This window comes from Hoplias malabaricus, chromosome 18, assembly GCF_029633855.1.
Source record: "Hoplias malabaricus isolate fHopMal1 chromosome 18, fHopMal1.hap1, whole genome shotgun sequence".
NCBI lineage: Eukaryota > Metazoa > Chordata > Actinopteri > Characiformes > Erythrinidae > Hoplias > Hoplias malabaricus.
Window position 1 is genome coordinate 31,618,871 of NC_089817.1, and position 17,799 is coordinate 31,636,669.

A 17,799-nucleotide genomic window follows, 5' to 3' on the forward strand; every position below is an offset into this window, starting at 1 on the left:
TTTTCAACTGTTTATTAAAGTACACTTTGAGCAAATAAGAAAATATGATAGCTACTCAAAACAGTACTATAAAAATAGACCAAATACTGATCTCGTATAATCAGTATTTACTGATATATTAGTATATATTTTACTCTATTTGCCATTCCCAGAAGAAGGGAACCAGAGTCAGGAGAAGTTTGGCTTTCAGGCACTTTATTAACACTCACCATCACCATCGTAACATGTTTGTAATTGAGATTCTGGGATGGAATTGGAAAAGGAGGTTTATGAGACTTAAGCCTCCCTTCATCCCTGTCTCTGTTAACTTGGGCCATAGCATAATTATTAAAATTGATCACATGAAATTGCTTAGATTTTACAAGTACAGCTTTTTAAAATATCACTTTTACTTGATAATTTATCATTTTAAATTTATGAGGCATTTGAAAAAAAAGTATTAGAGCAGTAGAAGCAGTAGTAGTAGCAGTAGAGGCCTCTGCTCTGTCGATGAAAGCAGTCTGAGTTTAATGTTCAATAAAGAAATTCAGCCTTGATGATGATGATTGAAATATACTGCATGTTATAATATACTTTGCAGATGTTCTGAACCATGGATAGAAAATAGCATACATCAGTGGGTTCACAAAGGAGTTCATGTCTATTAGCAAGGTTAAAAGGATTGACACAGTTGTAGATGCATGAACTGTCAGAGGCCATACAAAAAATGCTATCCAGCAAGCAAGGAAAACAAAAACCACTGTGCCTAATTTCTTGGCTGCTTTGATTTCAGAAGCCCTTGGTGTTTTAGCTCCATGAGTGTTTGAGGCACCATTTTTCACAGCTCTGACAGCTTTGGCTTGATGTATTGCCACTTTAAAAATAAATGAATATAAGAATAGTATAAAACAGAATGGGGCTAAGAATACAAATACAAGTTCAGTGATGGCCCAATAATCATTTACATACAGAATACATTCTCCATAACATGAGGCCTGAGACTGAAATAAATATTTGTTAAAGTAAACATACACAATGACATAACACAGACAAAATGACCAGCCAAGAATAATTGACAGCAAGGTTTTTTGAAGTGTGATTTGACTGGAATACTGCAGAGGGTTAGTGATTGCAATGTATCTATCAACTGCTATGAGTATCACACTGTACAGAGAGGCATAAATTGAGACAAAACTGATCATTAGATAAATGTAGCATGCTAGTGTTCCAAGATACCAACAGGAGTCCATCAAGGTGCTTAAATCCACAGGCATATTAACCAGTCCCACAAAGAAATCAGCCACAGCCAGAGAGAGGATGATCAGGTTGGTTGGAGTGTGGAGCTGCTTGAAGTGAGAGATGGAGATGATCACCAGCAGGTTCAGACACACAGTGCACACAACTATACATGAGAGAAAGAAGCACAGGAGAAAATATACAGGACCCCCATTGACCTCTTTTATACATGATGAATTATTGTCAGGAAAGCAGTATTGGACTGTGATGTTGTGTCTGTAGTCTTGGTCATCCATCTGAAATAGAGACAGAGCTGAAGAATCTGAAATGATTCAGACGATTAACTCTTCTGTTTTTATACATGAGCATGAATCCTCCCATTAGTGGATAGTGTAACTCTAACATCATCATGACGTACAGTGTTGGGTCAACTGAGACTTGTTCAGAGTGTGTCATAGAAATGATCAACTAATAAGAAACAAGACTGAAAGTCTTTGAGTAACCTTTATTGAGAGCAGCTAAAAGCATGCACTCTCTACTCTGCTCTGGCCTATCAAAAGGAAAAAAAAACTCTTTTTTATACCCACACACACGCATAAGCACTTCATCATACAATGAGATATTTTGTAACTGAGCCACCTATAAGGGAAGAAAGAGATAACATTTTTTTGTGCAGAAACAAAGTTCTATGAACCAGCTACATCTCGTGCTCGTTAGAACAGAAAATATGTCCTTGATACCTTGGATGCAAGAGTAACTCTTTCAAGCTGCACTCCTGTGTACTCCCATCAAATTAATTTCCTATTAAAGACTCAGTTGGTGAGTCTAAAGACAGAATAATGCAACATACATTTCATTAAACAGCTCATCTTTATATAAAACAAAGACATTTACTAATCATCAGTAATTACTACTAAATACTAATGATTACTACTAAATAATAGTGATTCAATGAGTACATGTTTGTAAAAGAAACACACACATTTAAAATTTCCCTTCACAATTCCCCCTTTGATTATTAATCACTACTCTATCCACCTGGGAATGAGGGGGACCAAGTTCGAGTGATATGTAATATCGGTTTGTTGATTGAGATTGAACATTAATAACAAGAGCTTGCATAGTGGCGGTGAGGACCAAACAAGTGGCGCAGACCCGCCGGATGCATGGGACTACGATCACTAGTAGTAAAATGGTTACAAGGACTAGGGTTGCTATTACCATCAACTGCATAAACCATCCATCAAATAATGCAGCCAACCAACTCCCCCAATCATTGCTAACCTCTTGGGGTGTGGTAACTGCACCTCTCATGTGGTCTATATAACTGGTCACATTTTCTGAAACATCAGGTATATAAAAACAACACAAAGTGTCCAGCATAGCACAAACTCCTCCTTGCTGAATAGTTATTAAATCTAAAACTTGTCTGTGTTGTATGACTGTAGCCCTTAAAGCCTGTTGCTCTATACTAAATGCTTACATCGCTCCTGTGGTGTCATTCATTATTATCAGGAGTTCATACACAAGTTCATTCATCTTTCACAGGGCTGTTGCTGCTCCCACGCTGCCAAAGATAGACCCGCCAATGACTGCACACAGAGTGATCCATGGGGGTGTAGAAGGTTCCTCCTGGAGCAATCAGGAGCCCCAAAACCATCAGACACAGGAAAGCCATAGCCATTCGTTTCTTGACGTACCTGTACTCAGAGGGGCACTCCCTTTCTTCCTGCAGTCCTGACTACTACTTATGGACTCACTGCTAGGTGGTGGGGTCCTGAGTGGACACGCTGGCTTCTCGTGGAGCCTTCTTGCAATGGGTGTGGTGGACCCACGGTGCTCGTCCTACTTTGAGTGCGGTGTGGGTGATGAACAGCACCTGGAACGGTCCCTTCCACCTGGGTTGGTTCCACTTGTTTCTCCATAGAACCTTTACCAAGATTTGGTCTCCTGATTTGGAGCTGTGGAGTGGGGTCTCAGTTGGACTGGGTAGTGCTGCTTTAACCTGCTTAGACAGAAAAGAAAGAGGCTTGTGCAGTGTTATGAAGTACTGAAGTTATGTTCCGCTCACGTGGCTTCCTCTGGCAGGAGAGGTCCTATTCCTGTATTGGGGGTTCTTCTGAACACAATCTCAAAAGCACTGCACCCAGTTTTGGCTTGTGGTCTTGTTCTGGTTTGCCAGATGACCAAGAGTAGCACTTTCAGCCACGTGAGACTCATGCTTTGAATCAAATTTGCTGATTTGCACTGGCAGGATGATAACTACAGTGTTTTCTCATATCTGTTCGTAGTGCAGATGTAAGTGGTTTTAATGCATGCTGCAAAGAAAAGGGGTGCCGTTGTCGCTCGAGATGTGTATTGGAAGGCTGGGAATTATTCCCACCTGGGAATAATTTTTGTAAAAAGAGATTTGGTTACCGCTTGCGCATCCTGTTTGCTCTTGCAAATGCCTCTGTCCATTTAGAGAACATGCACAGATACACACCAGTAAAAATCTGTTTCCCTCTACTGGAGTTAATTCTACAAAATCTATCTGCCAGTGTTGATGTCACGGGGGCGTGATGAGTGGAATTACGGGAGGCAGAGACACAACACAGATAGTTTAATAATGAAATAACAAAACAAACGAACTTGACGATAAACACGAAATAACATTACTTAGAAACATAGGAAACAGGCAGGAGACCGAACGAGGAACGAGAAAAGAGAAACGAAAAACAAACACTAATATAACAACAAACGAACTTGAAGGTAAACACGAATGGGGCATGAAAGGAGCAAGAGAGACGGGCAAGAACGAGGACGAAAACACAAAGAAACATAACACAAACACAATGACCGATACCAGGAAGTGAGGGAAGAGGGCTTAAATAAACGAACTTAACAAGAGACACCTGACACAGATAACGAAGGACAATGAAAAATAGGCAGAACAAAAGGTGGAGCTAGAGTGGAGCGTGGGCGGAGATAGGAAAAACAACAAACAGACAGAGCCACAAGGAAGGAGAAAACAAACAGGAAAGTGCCAAGGTGTGACAGATGCCCCCCCCCCCCAAAAAAAAAACTAGACTCCACAGAGGCCGAGGAATCTGCGACGACTTTCACGGAGGCAGAGGAATCTGCGACGTCGTCCACGGAGGCAGAGGAATCTGCGACGTCGTCCACGGAGGCAGAGGAATCTGCAACGACGTTCACGGAGGCAGAGGAATCTGCGACGTCGTCCACGGAGGCAGAGGAATCTGCGACGACGTTCACGAAGACAGGCGCGGCCGTAGGCGCCGCGCTCACGAAGACAGGCGCGGCCGGAGGCGCCGCGCTCACGGAGACAGGAGCGGCCGTAGGTGTCGCGCTCACGGAGACAGGCGCGGCCGTAGGCGCTGTGCTCACAAAGACAGGCGCGGCCGGAGGCGCTGCGCTCACGGGGACAGAAGCGGCTGGAGACGCCGCTCTCACGAGGACAGGAGCTGAGATGTCCACCGAGGTAGGTGCTCGTGCTCCTCGCCGAGCACGAGTTGTGGATTTAGCAGGTCTAGGGGCACTGATGGGCGCACTTCTTTGACCGTAGTTCCCCCGGAGATGCGCCCCTGTTAGCCTCATCTCCCATGTCCTGTGATTTGAGGCTAACAGCCCCTACCCATAACCCCCCCCCCCCCCCCTCAAAAAAAATCTCCCCGGACCTGAGGGGGTTATCCTCGGAAGCAGGGGTACCGGCAGATCCGCGCTCCATAGCTGGGGTTCCTGCAGAGACGTCCTCGGGAGCCGGGTGTGAGTATCTCTCCTCTATCATCTTTAAAAATGACTCAACCGTGAGTTCAAGGGCCTTTACTCTTATTAATTTTTCTGCTCACTGCAACGCCTCTCCTCTTAGTAAGGATTTTACAAAAAGGACTTGGACAATTTCAGGTGGAGGAGGAGAGGTCAAGAATTGAAAATACAGTCGGCACTGTAATAAAAATCCCTTGCAGTTGAGTCCATTCTCGAATTCGCTGGGTACTCCCATGACCGATTGTAAAACTGTTGGCTGATCATCAGTCCTTAAGTTTAGTAAATCCTCCGCGGTCTTTATGGTTTTACCCAGGGATAGAGCTGTGTTGGCTGCGTCCTTGTGTTGATCGGTCATTCTGTCACGGGGGCGTGATGAGTGGAATTACGGGAGGCGGAGACACAACACAGATAGTTTAATAATGAAATAACAAAACAAACGAACTTGACGATAAACACGAAATAGCATTACTTAGAAACATAGGAAACAGGCAGGAGACCGAACGAGGAACGAGAAAAGAGAAACGAAAAACAAACACTAATATAACAACAAACGAACTTGAAGGTAAACACGAATGGGGCATGAAAGGAGCAAGAGAGACGGGCAAGAACGAGGACGAAAACACAACGAAACATAACACAAACACAATGACCGATACCAGGAAGTGAGGGAAGAGGGCTTAAATAAACAAACTTAACAAGAGACACCTAATACAGATAACGAAGGACAATGAAAAAGAGGCGGAAGAAAAGGTGGAGCTAGATTCGAGCGAGGGCGGAGATAGGAAAAACAACAAACAGACAGAGCCACAAGGAAGGAGAAAACAAACAGGAAAGTGCCAAGGTGTGACAGTTGAAATGGTTCTGTTGTGGGGGGGGGGGGGGGGGGGGTGGGTGTCCAGCTAGTGGAGGTGTTATAGTGGTTCCCCCTTTGCTGGTATTTTCCGCAAAAACCAGGCAGGAGGTACAAAAATTGAGTGAGTATTGAGTCTCTTTTCCCATACCAGTACTGCTGTATACTGTCCACTATTCCCCCATCTGGCTACGCCCATGAGCAATCTTTATGAGGCCTTTCATATAAGTTTCAGGTAAACAGGGTTTGTTAGTGGGTGTATGTATGCATACCCCATCTTTGAGAACACAGCTATCTTTGATCCACTCCACTTTTTCACGTGGTGTAGCAGTTGATTGAATTTCTGTTAGAGTAGCTGTAGACTCTGACGACTCTATGGATTGTGGGAGCAGCTGAACTGTCTTTTTTGCCTCTGCTTTAACAACTTTATCAGCTCTCTCATTGCCCTTACTTACCATATCCTGTTTTCTGGTGTGTGCGTCACATTAACAGATGGCTAAGTGTTTTGGTAAAGGCACTGCATCGAGAAAAAGAGGCCATCGGTTTATGATGTACACTGTTCCTGATTTATTTGCTGCCAACTCACGTGCTTTGGTGAGGGCTATCAGCTCAGCCACCTCCGTGGAATAGGAGCTTGGAAGTGGTGCGCTTTGTACAATTTCATGATCTGACAACTGCATATCCTACTCTATTAATACCTGTTATATCTTTTGATGCTGATCCATCCACATAGTAGACAACATCTGGGTTAGGGAGGGGTTCCTCAGTGAAGTATGACTTTGGTGAACAGACCTCAGTGTTGATTGCCACACAATCATGTGGTTCTCCTTCTCCGTCAAGGGGAAGGAGGGTGGCTGGATTTAGTGAGGTGCACCGTTTAATAGTGAAGTTGGGCATTTCAAGCAAAGTGGTGTGAAATCTCAACCACCGTTGGGTCGACGAATGTGATACTTTTTGGTCCTGGAGTATGTTATGTACAGCATGTGGGCCCATTAGAGTGAGTGGTGCATACGCAACTACATCTCTAGATGCTACTACAGCCTTTTCAGCTGCTGACACTGCCCTGAGGCACAAAGAAAGGCCTTGTACTACAGAAAAATGTGCAGCTTGTCTCAGTCTGTCTCCCTGCTTCTGACATAACACAGAGGTCATAGAATCTCCTTTTTCATCTACAGTTTGGACAAAAGGCTTTTCAGGATTAGGAACCCTAAGTGCAGGCACCTGTTGTGGGGCCTGTTTAAGCTGCACAAATGCCTCCTCAGCTTCAGGAGTCCACTTTAGATGTGTAGTGGAACCTTGCTTGGTTTGGGAATATGTCTCTCGGGGGAGCTTCCAGTTCTAAATAAGAGGGAACGAATGACCTGCAGTAAGAACACATACCTAGGAAAGACAACAGTTGTTATTTTTTAGATAATGGCTTAGGAATTTTTGCAATTGCTGACGTCCTGTCTACAGCCAGTGTGTGTCTCCCTTCAGAATGTGACAGAGAAAGGTCACTTCTGTTTTACAAAACTGCAGTTTATTTCAGCTGGCCTTGTGACCTTCCTTAGCTAGATGTTTCAGTAGGGAAAGTGTGGCTTGTTTATACAGCTCTGTGGACGGTGCTGCTATCAATAGATCATCCACATACTGGATTAAAGCCACACCCTCAGGCATGGTTAGTGACTCAAGGCTGTCCCATAGGGCAGCATTATAGATGGTGAGATATGCACAGTAACACTGGCAAAATCATGTGAAATGTGTACATTTTACCTTTAAATGAAAATGCAAACCAGAATTGGCTTTCTAGTTGCATTGTTATGCTAAAGAAAAGAAAAACAAACATTGGCTAGGTTTTCCACTGAATAATGAGTTGTATCGGGTGGAATTTGAGCCAAAATAGTGTGATGGTTTGGTACTTCTGGGGCTTTTGCCTGCACTGCTGCATTTACTGCCTGTAAACTCTGTACAAACCTCCACTCATCCCGGCCGGGCTTTTTTATTTTATTTTTTTATTTTTACAGAATATAGGTGTTCTAACTGGGAAGTCCAGACATGGAATAATTAACTCTGCTTTCAGTAGAGATTGAAAAAACGGTTTTATACCCTCTATGGCTCCAGGTTTTTGAGGGTTTTGGTGTTGTTTAGGCCTATAAGAGCTCATTGGAGTGATTGTTATGGGTTCACACCTTTTAATTAACCCCACATCATCCTTAGTTTTAGCCCACAGTGTTTCCGGGACCCCAGCAAGCTCCTCCTCAGAGGGGTGTTCCAGCTGAGCTGTCTGAAAGTCCCATTGGTGTTCTGATACCAGCTGCACTGCTTGTTGCACGTGCATAGGACAACACAGAGGTTTCCTCCATGCCCTGTAAAGGGCACAGTATTCAACCCCCAGTGTAGTCACGGTTCCCATTGGGGACTCCAAGTGACTCTGAGCAACTCTGAGCATCCATGGCCCTACCTCCTTCCATTGAGCTGAGTTGGATGCCTTTCCCAATAAACTGTGGGGTACTGACTCATCCACATTAAAACATGCATCCAATAGAGATGAGTGCTGTGGAGGGTTTCGCCAGGAGGGTCCCGTTCCAGGAACTCTTTTTCTCATTCCTGGTTAGGCCCTTCATGCACATACGAAGTACAGTGAAGATGGTCAGAACACATGTCACAGCCTGGGCCTGCTGAAGCAGGTGTCCAGATGGGTCCGAGGTTCCCTTTATCAGCTGCCATTGATAAGCATACAAGGGTGTGTAGGCATTATATAGTACCAATTGAGGATAACTAATCTCCATTCAAACTCCTTCTGGGGTGCTAGTCAATACACATCCCAATTTGCACATTAAATCCTGTGCAAATAAATTTATAGGGCATACATAAGACATTCGAAAGGAATGAGTGATCTGTCTGTCTGCTATATTACACTGTACATGTATGGAATATTTTTCTACAGTAGCATGCCCCCCTGCCCCGAGGGTATTTTCATTTTTTTCCGACGGGCAGTTTAAATTATTTAGTCTGGATTACAGAACATGCAGCTCCTGAGTCTACCAAAAACTTTAATGACTTGCCATGTACCCTCATTATAATTAGCAGGAGCCCAAAATGGGTGAAGCTCAACTCTTTAGCATATAAAGAATAATAATGGTTAGTTACTTCCCTGTCAGGTGTCTCTGGATGTCCACCCGGTCATGCCGCCGCCTGTCATTCGTCAGCCTGCTTCTCAGTCATTCCTGGCAGGCCGTCAGGACAGTCCTTAGTGAAATGTCCTTCTCTGACTCAAACATAACATCGGTTCCACCACTCCTCACCTCTTCCACCTACCCTTCCCCTTCGTCCTCCTCTTCCTCTCCCCCAGCCTCCGCGTCCTCCTCCCCAAACACCACAGAGAAATCAGTCCCCCTTTTTTCTCATAAGGAAACATCACAGTTCACGAGGGGTTGGCTTAAAGGACTGACAGAAGCTGAGAACCTGTTCCAAGAACCGTTGTCCCCCCCACCTCTCTGTGATTGGGTAGAGACTTGGCTACTTCGGTCAGGTCGTCTTCTGTCCAGTATCTGTGGACCAGTATAGGATGTTCTGGTCCAGACACTGTAACCATGGGGAGTTGGATGGTGTTCCCATACTGCTGATGCTTGGGTGATGACACAGCTGGCCCTTCATAAAAGGCAGATTCTCTCCTTTCCTGTCTGTCCCGAGATCTGGTGTGCTGAGACACAGGGCTGTGGTCTGGACTGTGAGATGGGTTTCTGGGGCTGAGGCTCGGGGGTTCGGGTGAAGGTCTGCTTTCTTCAAGGGGTAGTCCATTTAACTCTTCTAAGGGATATGTCTGTCCTTGTTGTGGGGTTCGATACGGAGGTGGATTTTCCTGTTGAGGCTTTTCTGTGGCTACAGGATGCTCTTGCTGCTTCTGCACTGGCTGTTGTTCTGGCTGTTACGCTTGGGGTGTTGCGCTGCCTGCTGCGCTCTGGGTAGGGCAGTGTTGAGATCGGGATAAGCCACCTTAAGAGAGACACATTTAGAGGTTTGGTTAGTATCAGCCCCCCCCCTCCCTTATTTGCTTCCGTCTGTTTTTGTTTCTCTTCCTTGGAGTGGGCCACATCTCCACTGCCTCCAACATTTCATTTTTACAGTTTTCCCACAACCTCCTGGTTTTCTAATCCTTAGGGGTCTCTGTTAATTTCCTTTTAAAGGCACACAACCTTTTTACACTTAAAATGTTCCCAACTCAGGAAACCCATAACAATTGACCCATATTTTCATATACTTCATGAAAGCTTCACCATGATGCCTTCCCATATCAAAAGACATAGCTGAGGTCCACGTTGAAGGGCCCATTTACTACTTTGGGATCCCATAAGCAGTTCTCTCAAAGACCTTTTACTGCAGTGTAATTTATTTCCCCTAGTGCCCCTATAAGCACCTCATAAAGTTTTCATTATACTCACTTTGTTCTCGCGGAACCAAGAGGCCTCTCTGTTATTCTAGCACATGTCTAATACTAGAAGACCAGTTTCAAGGGATGGCCTGCCCCATGCGGCTATACCATCGTATACCGCGACTGTCCCAGACAGTTCTGTTATGTCTTAACTGTTATGTCTATGATATACCTAACTGTCCCTGACAGTTCTAACGTATACCTAACAGTTCTATATTTCCGTCGAGATACTTTGAAAACAGAGGGGGAGAAATGTTTTCTATTCACTGTTTTTAGGTCGGATGACAGGTCCTCAGGTGCATCAGGGAAACATCCCACTGTTCAGCGGTACTTTCCCGCTCGAGCGGTGTTCCCTCCTGATTCAGGGTTTTCTCCTGAAGGGCATCCTCCCAGTGGTTCGGTCCCTTCTGTCATGGAAATTGTCAACTAATAAGAAATGAGACTGAACATGGTCTTTGAGTAACCTTTACTGAGAGCAGCTAAAAGCATGCACTAACTCTCTACTCTGCTCTGCCCTATCTAAAGGAAAAAAACTCTGTTTTATACCCACACACATGCATAAGCACTTCATCATCATACAAGGAGTTATTTTGTAACTGAGCCACCTATGAGGGGAGAAAGATAACATTTTTGTGCAGAAACAAAGTTATATGACCCAGCTACATCTCTTGCTCGTTAAAACAACAAACATCCTTGATACATTGGATGCAGGAGTGTAACTCTTTCAAGCTGCACTCTTATGTACTCCCATCAAATTCATTTACTACTAAAGACTCAGTTGGTGAAACAGTATAAAGACAGAATAATGCAACATACATTTCATTAATCAGCTCATCTTTATATAAAACAGAAACCTTTACTAATCATCGGTGATTACTACTAAATAATAGTGATTCAATGAGCACATGTTTGTAAAAGAAACACACACATTTAAAATTTCCCTTTACAAGTGGTATAAATGTTAAGAAACTGTCTAAAGCTAATCCATAATTACAGATTTTACACAGTGAGCATAACACTAGAAGAGTCCAGTGTTCATTGTGTGTATTAGAGACCGCCATGAGGTTATGGTTATAAAAACTACCCTTGGATCAGGTTCCATAATGCCAGAAGATTTGTGATTATTCCACAATATATGTAATATATATTGATGCAGCTTTCTTCATAAGTTCGTTAAAACAATGTATGGAAATACAACAAGAAATGCAAAAGGATGTTTAATCCTTCACAATTTGGGACAGTGAGACTTTAATATTGAATAATGCCACAATATGCTATTTATTTAAATACCATTAAGATAATACAAAGACAATATTTCAGAATTTGAAACTGAGATATGTTATAGTTTGTTGAAAAAAAAATATATCCCCATATTTAATTAGATACAGGAATACATGCCAACAGATTTAAAACAGGACAAAAACCTGTTACAATTTTTTAATGGTTCAAGAACCTAAATGACTTCATCAGCAAATTGTTAGTGACATGATTTTGTTAAAAAGAACATGTCAGAGAGCTTTTTAAAGAGAATTCAAGAACAACGTGTTTCAATTTAAATCTGATACATCATATTTTTTTTTTTATAATTTAGAGAATCATGGAGCAATCTCCACAATTCCTGCCCTGATGTGGCAATGAATTCAAATTTATGTAGAGTTTTGTAGTGCACATTACTATCAGTCTATCAAAGGCATAACAAACATTATTATTCTTATTTTTTAAATTTCATTCTGCATAGGGGTGCAACAGGTAATGTTTCACTCACACAGCTCAAGGGTCCTTGGGTTCTGTGTTCGAGGCCCACTCTTGGGTTTGGTTTCCTGTGGGTGCTCCGGTTTCCTCCCAAAGTCCAAATATCACACACTGTGTATTGGCTACTCAAAAGTGTCCCTGGGTATGAATGTGTGAGTACGTGTCTCCCTGCGAAGGACTGGCATCCCTCCAGGGTGTGTTCCTGCCTTGCACCCAGTTAAATGAATGGTTTTTAATACATAAATATTGGACTACTGAACATTATGTACAGTATATGCACTCAATACTTGGACTGGCCTCCTTTTGCATGAATTACTGTGTCAATGCAGCATTGCAAGCAAGTGATCAGTCTGTGGCACTGCTGAGGAGCCCAGGTTGCTGTGATAGTAGCCTTCAGCTCATGTGCATTATTGGGTCTGAGGTCTCTCATCTTCCTCTTGAAAATACTCCATAGATTCTCTTTGTGGTTTAGGTAGAGCGAGTTTGCTGGCCCATCAAGCACAGTGATACTGTGGTTATTGAACCGGGTATTGGTATTTTTTGGCAGTGCAGATAGGTGCCAATCCTGCTGAAAAGTGAAATCTGCATCTCCATAAAGCTTGTCAGCAGTGGGAAACATAAAGTGCTCTAAAATTTCCTGGAAGATGGCTGCGCTTATTTTTTACTTGATATAACATAGTGGACCAACACCAGCAGATGACATGGTTCCCCAAACCATCACTGATTATGGAAAATTCACATTAGACCTCAAGAAGCTTGGATTGTGTGCCTCAAAGCTCTTCCTCCAGACCCTGGGACCATCCATCCATTATCTGTAACCGCTTATCCAATTTAGGGTCGCGGGGGGTCCAGAGCCTACCTGGAATCATCGGGCGCAAGGCGGGAATACACCCTGGAGGGGACGCCAGTCCTTCACAGGGCAACACAGACACACACACATTCACTCACACCTACGGACACTTTCGAGTTGCCAATCCACCTGCAACGTGTGTTTTTGGACTGTGGGAGGAAACCGGAGCACCCGGAGGAAACCCACGCAGACACGGGGAGAACACACCAACTCCTCACAGACAGTCACCCGGAGCTGGAATCGAACCCACAACCTCCAGGCCCCTGGAGCTGTGTGACTGCGACACTACCTGCTGCGCCACCGTGCCGCCCTGACCCTGGGACCATGATTTCCAAATGAAATGCACAATTTACTTTCATCTGAAAACAAGAATTTAGACCACTGAGCAACAGTCCAGTCCTTTTACTCCTTGGCCCAGGTACGAAACTTCAGGCCTTGTCTCTGAACCATGAGTGGCTTGACAGAAGGAATGCAACAATTGTAGACAATCTCCTGGATATGTCTGTGTGGTGGCTCTTGAAGTAGTGACTTTAGCAACAGTCCGCTCCTTGTGAATCTCCCACAAATTTTTTAATGGCCTTTTCTTGACATCCGTCAAATCAGCAGTCTTTCCTATGATCGTGTATCCTACTGAGCCAGACTAAAGGACCATTTTAAACACTTAGCAAACCCTTTGCATGTGTTTTGTGTTGAGTATTCAAATTTTCTGAGATATTGTCTTCTGGGTTTTCATTGATCAATCATCAACATTAAAATAAATAAACGCTTGAAATAGATCACTGTTTGTAATTTATCTATATATGAGTTTCAGGTTTTAAACTGAATTACTGAAATTAACAAATTAACTCTTTGATGATATTTTAATTTATTGAGATACACCTGTATGTGTTGTCACATGACATAAACCCATAAACCACCCCCTGGAATATTTGTAAGTTAGATTTAGTATTTGCTCCATGAGGATTACCAGAAATCTGTAGAGGAGAAGGAAAAACAGAATGCACTGTATTGAATACTGGTGACTTTCCAGGATCTCAGGGAATTTGTGCTGAGATTTTGCCAGAAATGCAATGCTGTCTTTAAATAGCCAGATTTACTCATTACAAACGGTCATACGGTAAAATGTACAAATACGTAACTTTTCATGATACACAGTGAATGCTAGTTGTTAGAGACTAGTGCATAGACACAGATCTTCTGAGACTTGGCATATTTATATATTATATTGTGGATATAAATGGTTTATTTTTAGCTATATTGTTTATAGCTAAACAAAAAAACTACTAATCACATGAGACATATTAGTATACATGTAGTGGAGTATGGACCGAATAAAGAGATGAAAGTTCTTAATAAAGACTCTCCCCCTAACAAGTATTTTTGTCTGCAACAGAATCCCACCTTCCACAGAACTGCTGTGTGCAAAAACGCTGCACTCTTCCCCCACACAAACTCACATAAAGTCTACATCAAAAGAACGCCTGTCTAACCTCCAGATAACAAACCCATTTTATGATGCTCTTAAGAAAAAGAAGAACAAACAAAGTGGTGAAAACCAGAGTTAAAAGGACTTTTTATGACGAGTGGCGCCTAAACGACGAAACGTTATCTCAAGCCTACTTAACAGACAGCCCCAGATGGTCAAACTGACTGAACTCGGGTTGACCTCCCGGTAACCATCTGCACAGGACGAACAGCATGGACCAACAGCAACCCCAAGTGGACATTGGCGAAACTACGTCTCGCCCGAGGTCGCCTAAACAATAACAAAAATTAATCAAATTCTGGTAAATAAGTGTACGCGATATGTATGAATGTCACTCTTTGTGTCTCCAGATGAACATCTATCAACCAATGAAGTGATGTGTATTACTGTTTTCAATCATGAAAGAAAGTTCTGTCTCTAACTAAGAAAACGAATTAATATCTTCTAACATGATATTGTAGTGGGACGTAAGCACGATGTACCCAAAATAAAATTATATGTAGATGTTTGATATTAATAATCCAGGACACTCATTGTGATATGTCACTAACATGTATAAGAAATGTTGGTATACACGAATTTTCTCTCTTATTCTTTTTGAATCTCTCTGATTCCTCTCTTCCCCCTTTCCTCTCTCATGAAGCCAGTCACGTGAGCCTCGGACCCCGGATCCAATCAAAGGAAGGACACCTCCCAATAGGGCGTGACCGCGCTACCTTTGAAAAGAGAGTGCCTGACTCATTTTTCTCTCTCTTACACTCCTCTCTTACTGCTGAATCTCTCAAGCTTCCGCCTTACTCTCTTATTTTCTGAATCGCTCTCTTACTTCATACGCTCCCACGCACTCTATCTTAAGCTATTTCTCTAAGTTCTAACCTCTCCAAGGAGACGTTTTCTCTTCTCCACGCCGACGAACAAAGACTTTTAAAGGACCTCACTAAGCTCCCAGGAGATGTCTGGAGTTAGCTAGTGTGAAAGAAATTTACGAATATGTCGAGTGATTTGAATACCTTCTTTTCTTTTTAATTGTGTTTATGTTTTATCGCTCATTCTAAGTTTAATCTCACGAGTAATCAAAGCAGGTGAAACTTATTCGTGGCCAGAATAAGATATCACCTCTTTAGATTAGTTGAAAGTGGATATATTAGCGTTATAAACCGACTTCTGAGGGCACAGTTTCTGGAGATTCGACTGACGAGCTAAACACTCTGAGAAGCCACCCCACTCAGGGGAAAGACCAGCCAAGCCTGCAATTCTCAGAAAAAGGGAACTCCCTATCGACGTCGCCCCGCCTAAGGCCGAGAGTGCCTTACTCAACCTGGAGGGAATCTCCTTCTCAGTGGGCCTACCTTCAACAACGCGGGGAGGACAAGAAACAACCCCTAGAGCACGGAGGTTAAACAGCGGGACTTGACGGCTCGGTGAAAACGGCAAAAGAGTAAGCAAGCCTAAATTCATTCACTCTCCAGAAGCTGGTGCCTAATTAAGTCCCTTGATAAATGTATACATCAAGTAAAACCTCAGTTAGCAATACATTAGTCATAAGTCCTAGTGCCTAGCTTGTCTTTAAATTCGAATCAGCTTCCCCTGCTTTCATAAATGTTGCATGCTAGTTTTCCAAGATACCAACAAGTGTCCGTCAGGCTGTGTAGATCCACAGGCATACTAACCAGTCCCACAAGGAAATCAGCCACAAACAAAGAGAGGATTGTCAGGTTGGTTGGAGTGTGGAGCTGCTTGAAGTGAGAGATGGAGATGATCACCAGCAGGTTCAGAACCACAGTGCACACAGATATACATCAGAAAATTAAGCAGAGAAAAAAAAATACAGGGCCCTCATTGACCACTCTTATACATGATGCATCATGGTCAGGAAAGCAGTATTGAATTGTGGTGTTTTCTCTGTAGTGTTGGTCGTCCATCTGAAATAGAGACAGAGCTGAAGAATCTGAAATGATTCAGAAGGTAAACTTCTCTGTTTTATACATGAGCATGAGTCCTCCCACTAGTGGATAGTGTAACCCTAACATCATCATGACATACAGGGTTGGGTCAGCTGAGACTAGTTCAGAGTGGCCAATGTCTTATTTGCATAATTTAAACAGTGAGCAAAATATTAGAAGAGTAATTTGTAATACACACACATAGAATATATAATACATTAGATGTTTGGTCAGTCCACAAGTACAAACAACTAAATGCTTCCCTCTTTACAGATTCTTTAAAATAAATATATGGAAATAAAACAAGAAATACAATGGAAATAAAATGCATGAATATAAATGGAAATAAAATACCTGAAAATGTGATAATTTGGGATAAATAATGCCACAATATGCAATTTGTTTAAACGCTCTAATTCAAATAGTGCAGAACAATACCTCAAATGTTAAAACTGAGAATACATATATATATACCCATATTTAAATAGATGCCAGAACATTGTCAGGCTCGCAGGACTGACGGAGGCGGACGCAAATGCTAAAACACAAAGACTTTTATTTAAACAAAATATAACAAATACAGAAACAAACAGACTTGAGGGCAAACACGAAGCAGGGAACAGATGAAGCAAAACGATGGTGGAGGACAACATAACAGAGGACCAAGGACACAAATGACCAACAACCAGGAAGTGAGACATGGGGACTTAAATACCTAACACAGACAACGGACACCTGGAACAGATAATGAATGGGCAGGATTACAAATAACACTGATGAGGAGGAATAAAGGCGGGACAAGGACGGAGACATGAACAATAACAAACAGAGAAAACAAGGGCGTGACACATATACCACTATAGTTGGAAGATAACAAATCTGGTGAATTTTTGGACTGGTTCAAGAATCTAAATTACTTAATTGGCAATTGGTTTATAACTTGATTTGGTTTAATATGAGCATCTCAGTGAGATTTTTTAGAAGAACGTGCTAAATACTATAGACATAATATTATATATATATATATATATATATATATATATATATATATATATATATATATATGATTTAATTTGAGTAATTTCATTCAAGAATTACGCATTTTATGTCGCATAATTATTTAAAGGCTCTCTGAGATGTTCTTTTTAAACTGAATTACATCACTAACCGATTGACAATGAAGCTATTTAGATTCTTGGACCACTACATAAATGTACTAGATTTATTTTATTTATTTATTTATTTTTGTATTATTGTTATATTTTTACTTTTCAAAGAATTATGGAGCAATTTTTGTATGCAAAAGAATAATGTCCAAAACTAATATAGGCTGATAGTGTTCTTCAAGCACTTAAAGGTCAATGAATTCAAATAAAGCAGTTTTTTTTGTGGAAATGACTATTGGATTAATTATATCCATAGGCATAACAAACAGTCACATGATAAAATTAGTCAAAGCTAGAGACCATATGAGTGTCACGCCCTCGTCTCGTCATGTCTGTTTTCCCCGGTCATGTGCTCTTTCTC

The 17,799-nt window shown here is 42.2% G+C and overlaps 1 protein-coding gene across 1 annotated transcript; it reads right to left on the bottom strand.

Annotated features, from left to right (window-relative positions):
* Positions 1-506: 506 nt before the first annotated feature.
* Positions 507-4,812, bottom strand: LOC136674448 (trace amine-associated receptor 13c-like). Its single transcript, XM_066650453.1, has 6 exons — positions 4,537-4,812; positions 3,152-3,220; positions 2,916-3,060; positions 2,500-2,555; positions 1,031-1,511; positions 507-853 (listed from the first exon to the last, which is right to left on the bottom strand). The coding sequence occupies exons 1-6, from the start codon at positions 4,810-4,812 to the stop codon at positions 507-509; spliced, it is 1,374 nt and encodes a 457-aa protein (XP_066506550.1).
* Between the last annotated feature and the right edge of the window lie 12,987 nt (positions 4,813-17,799).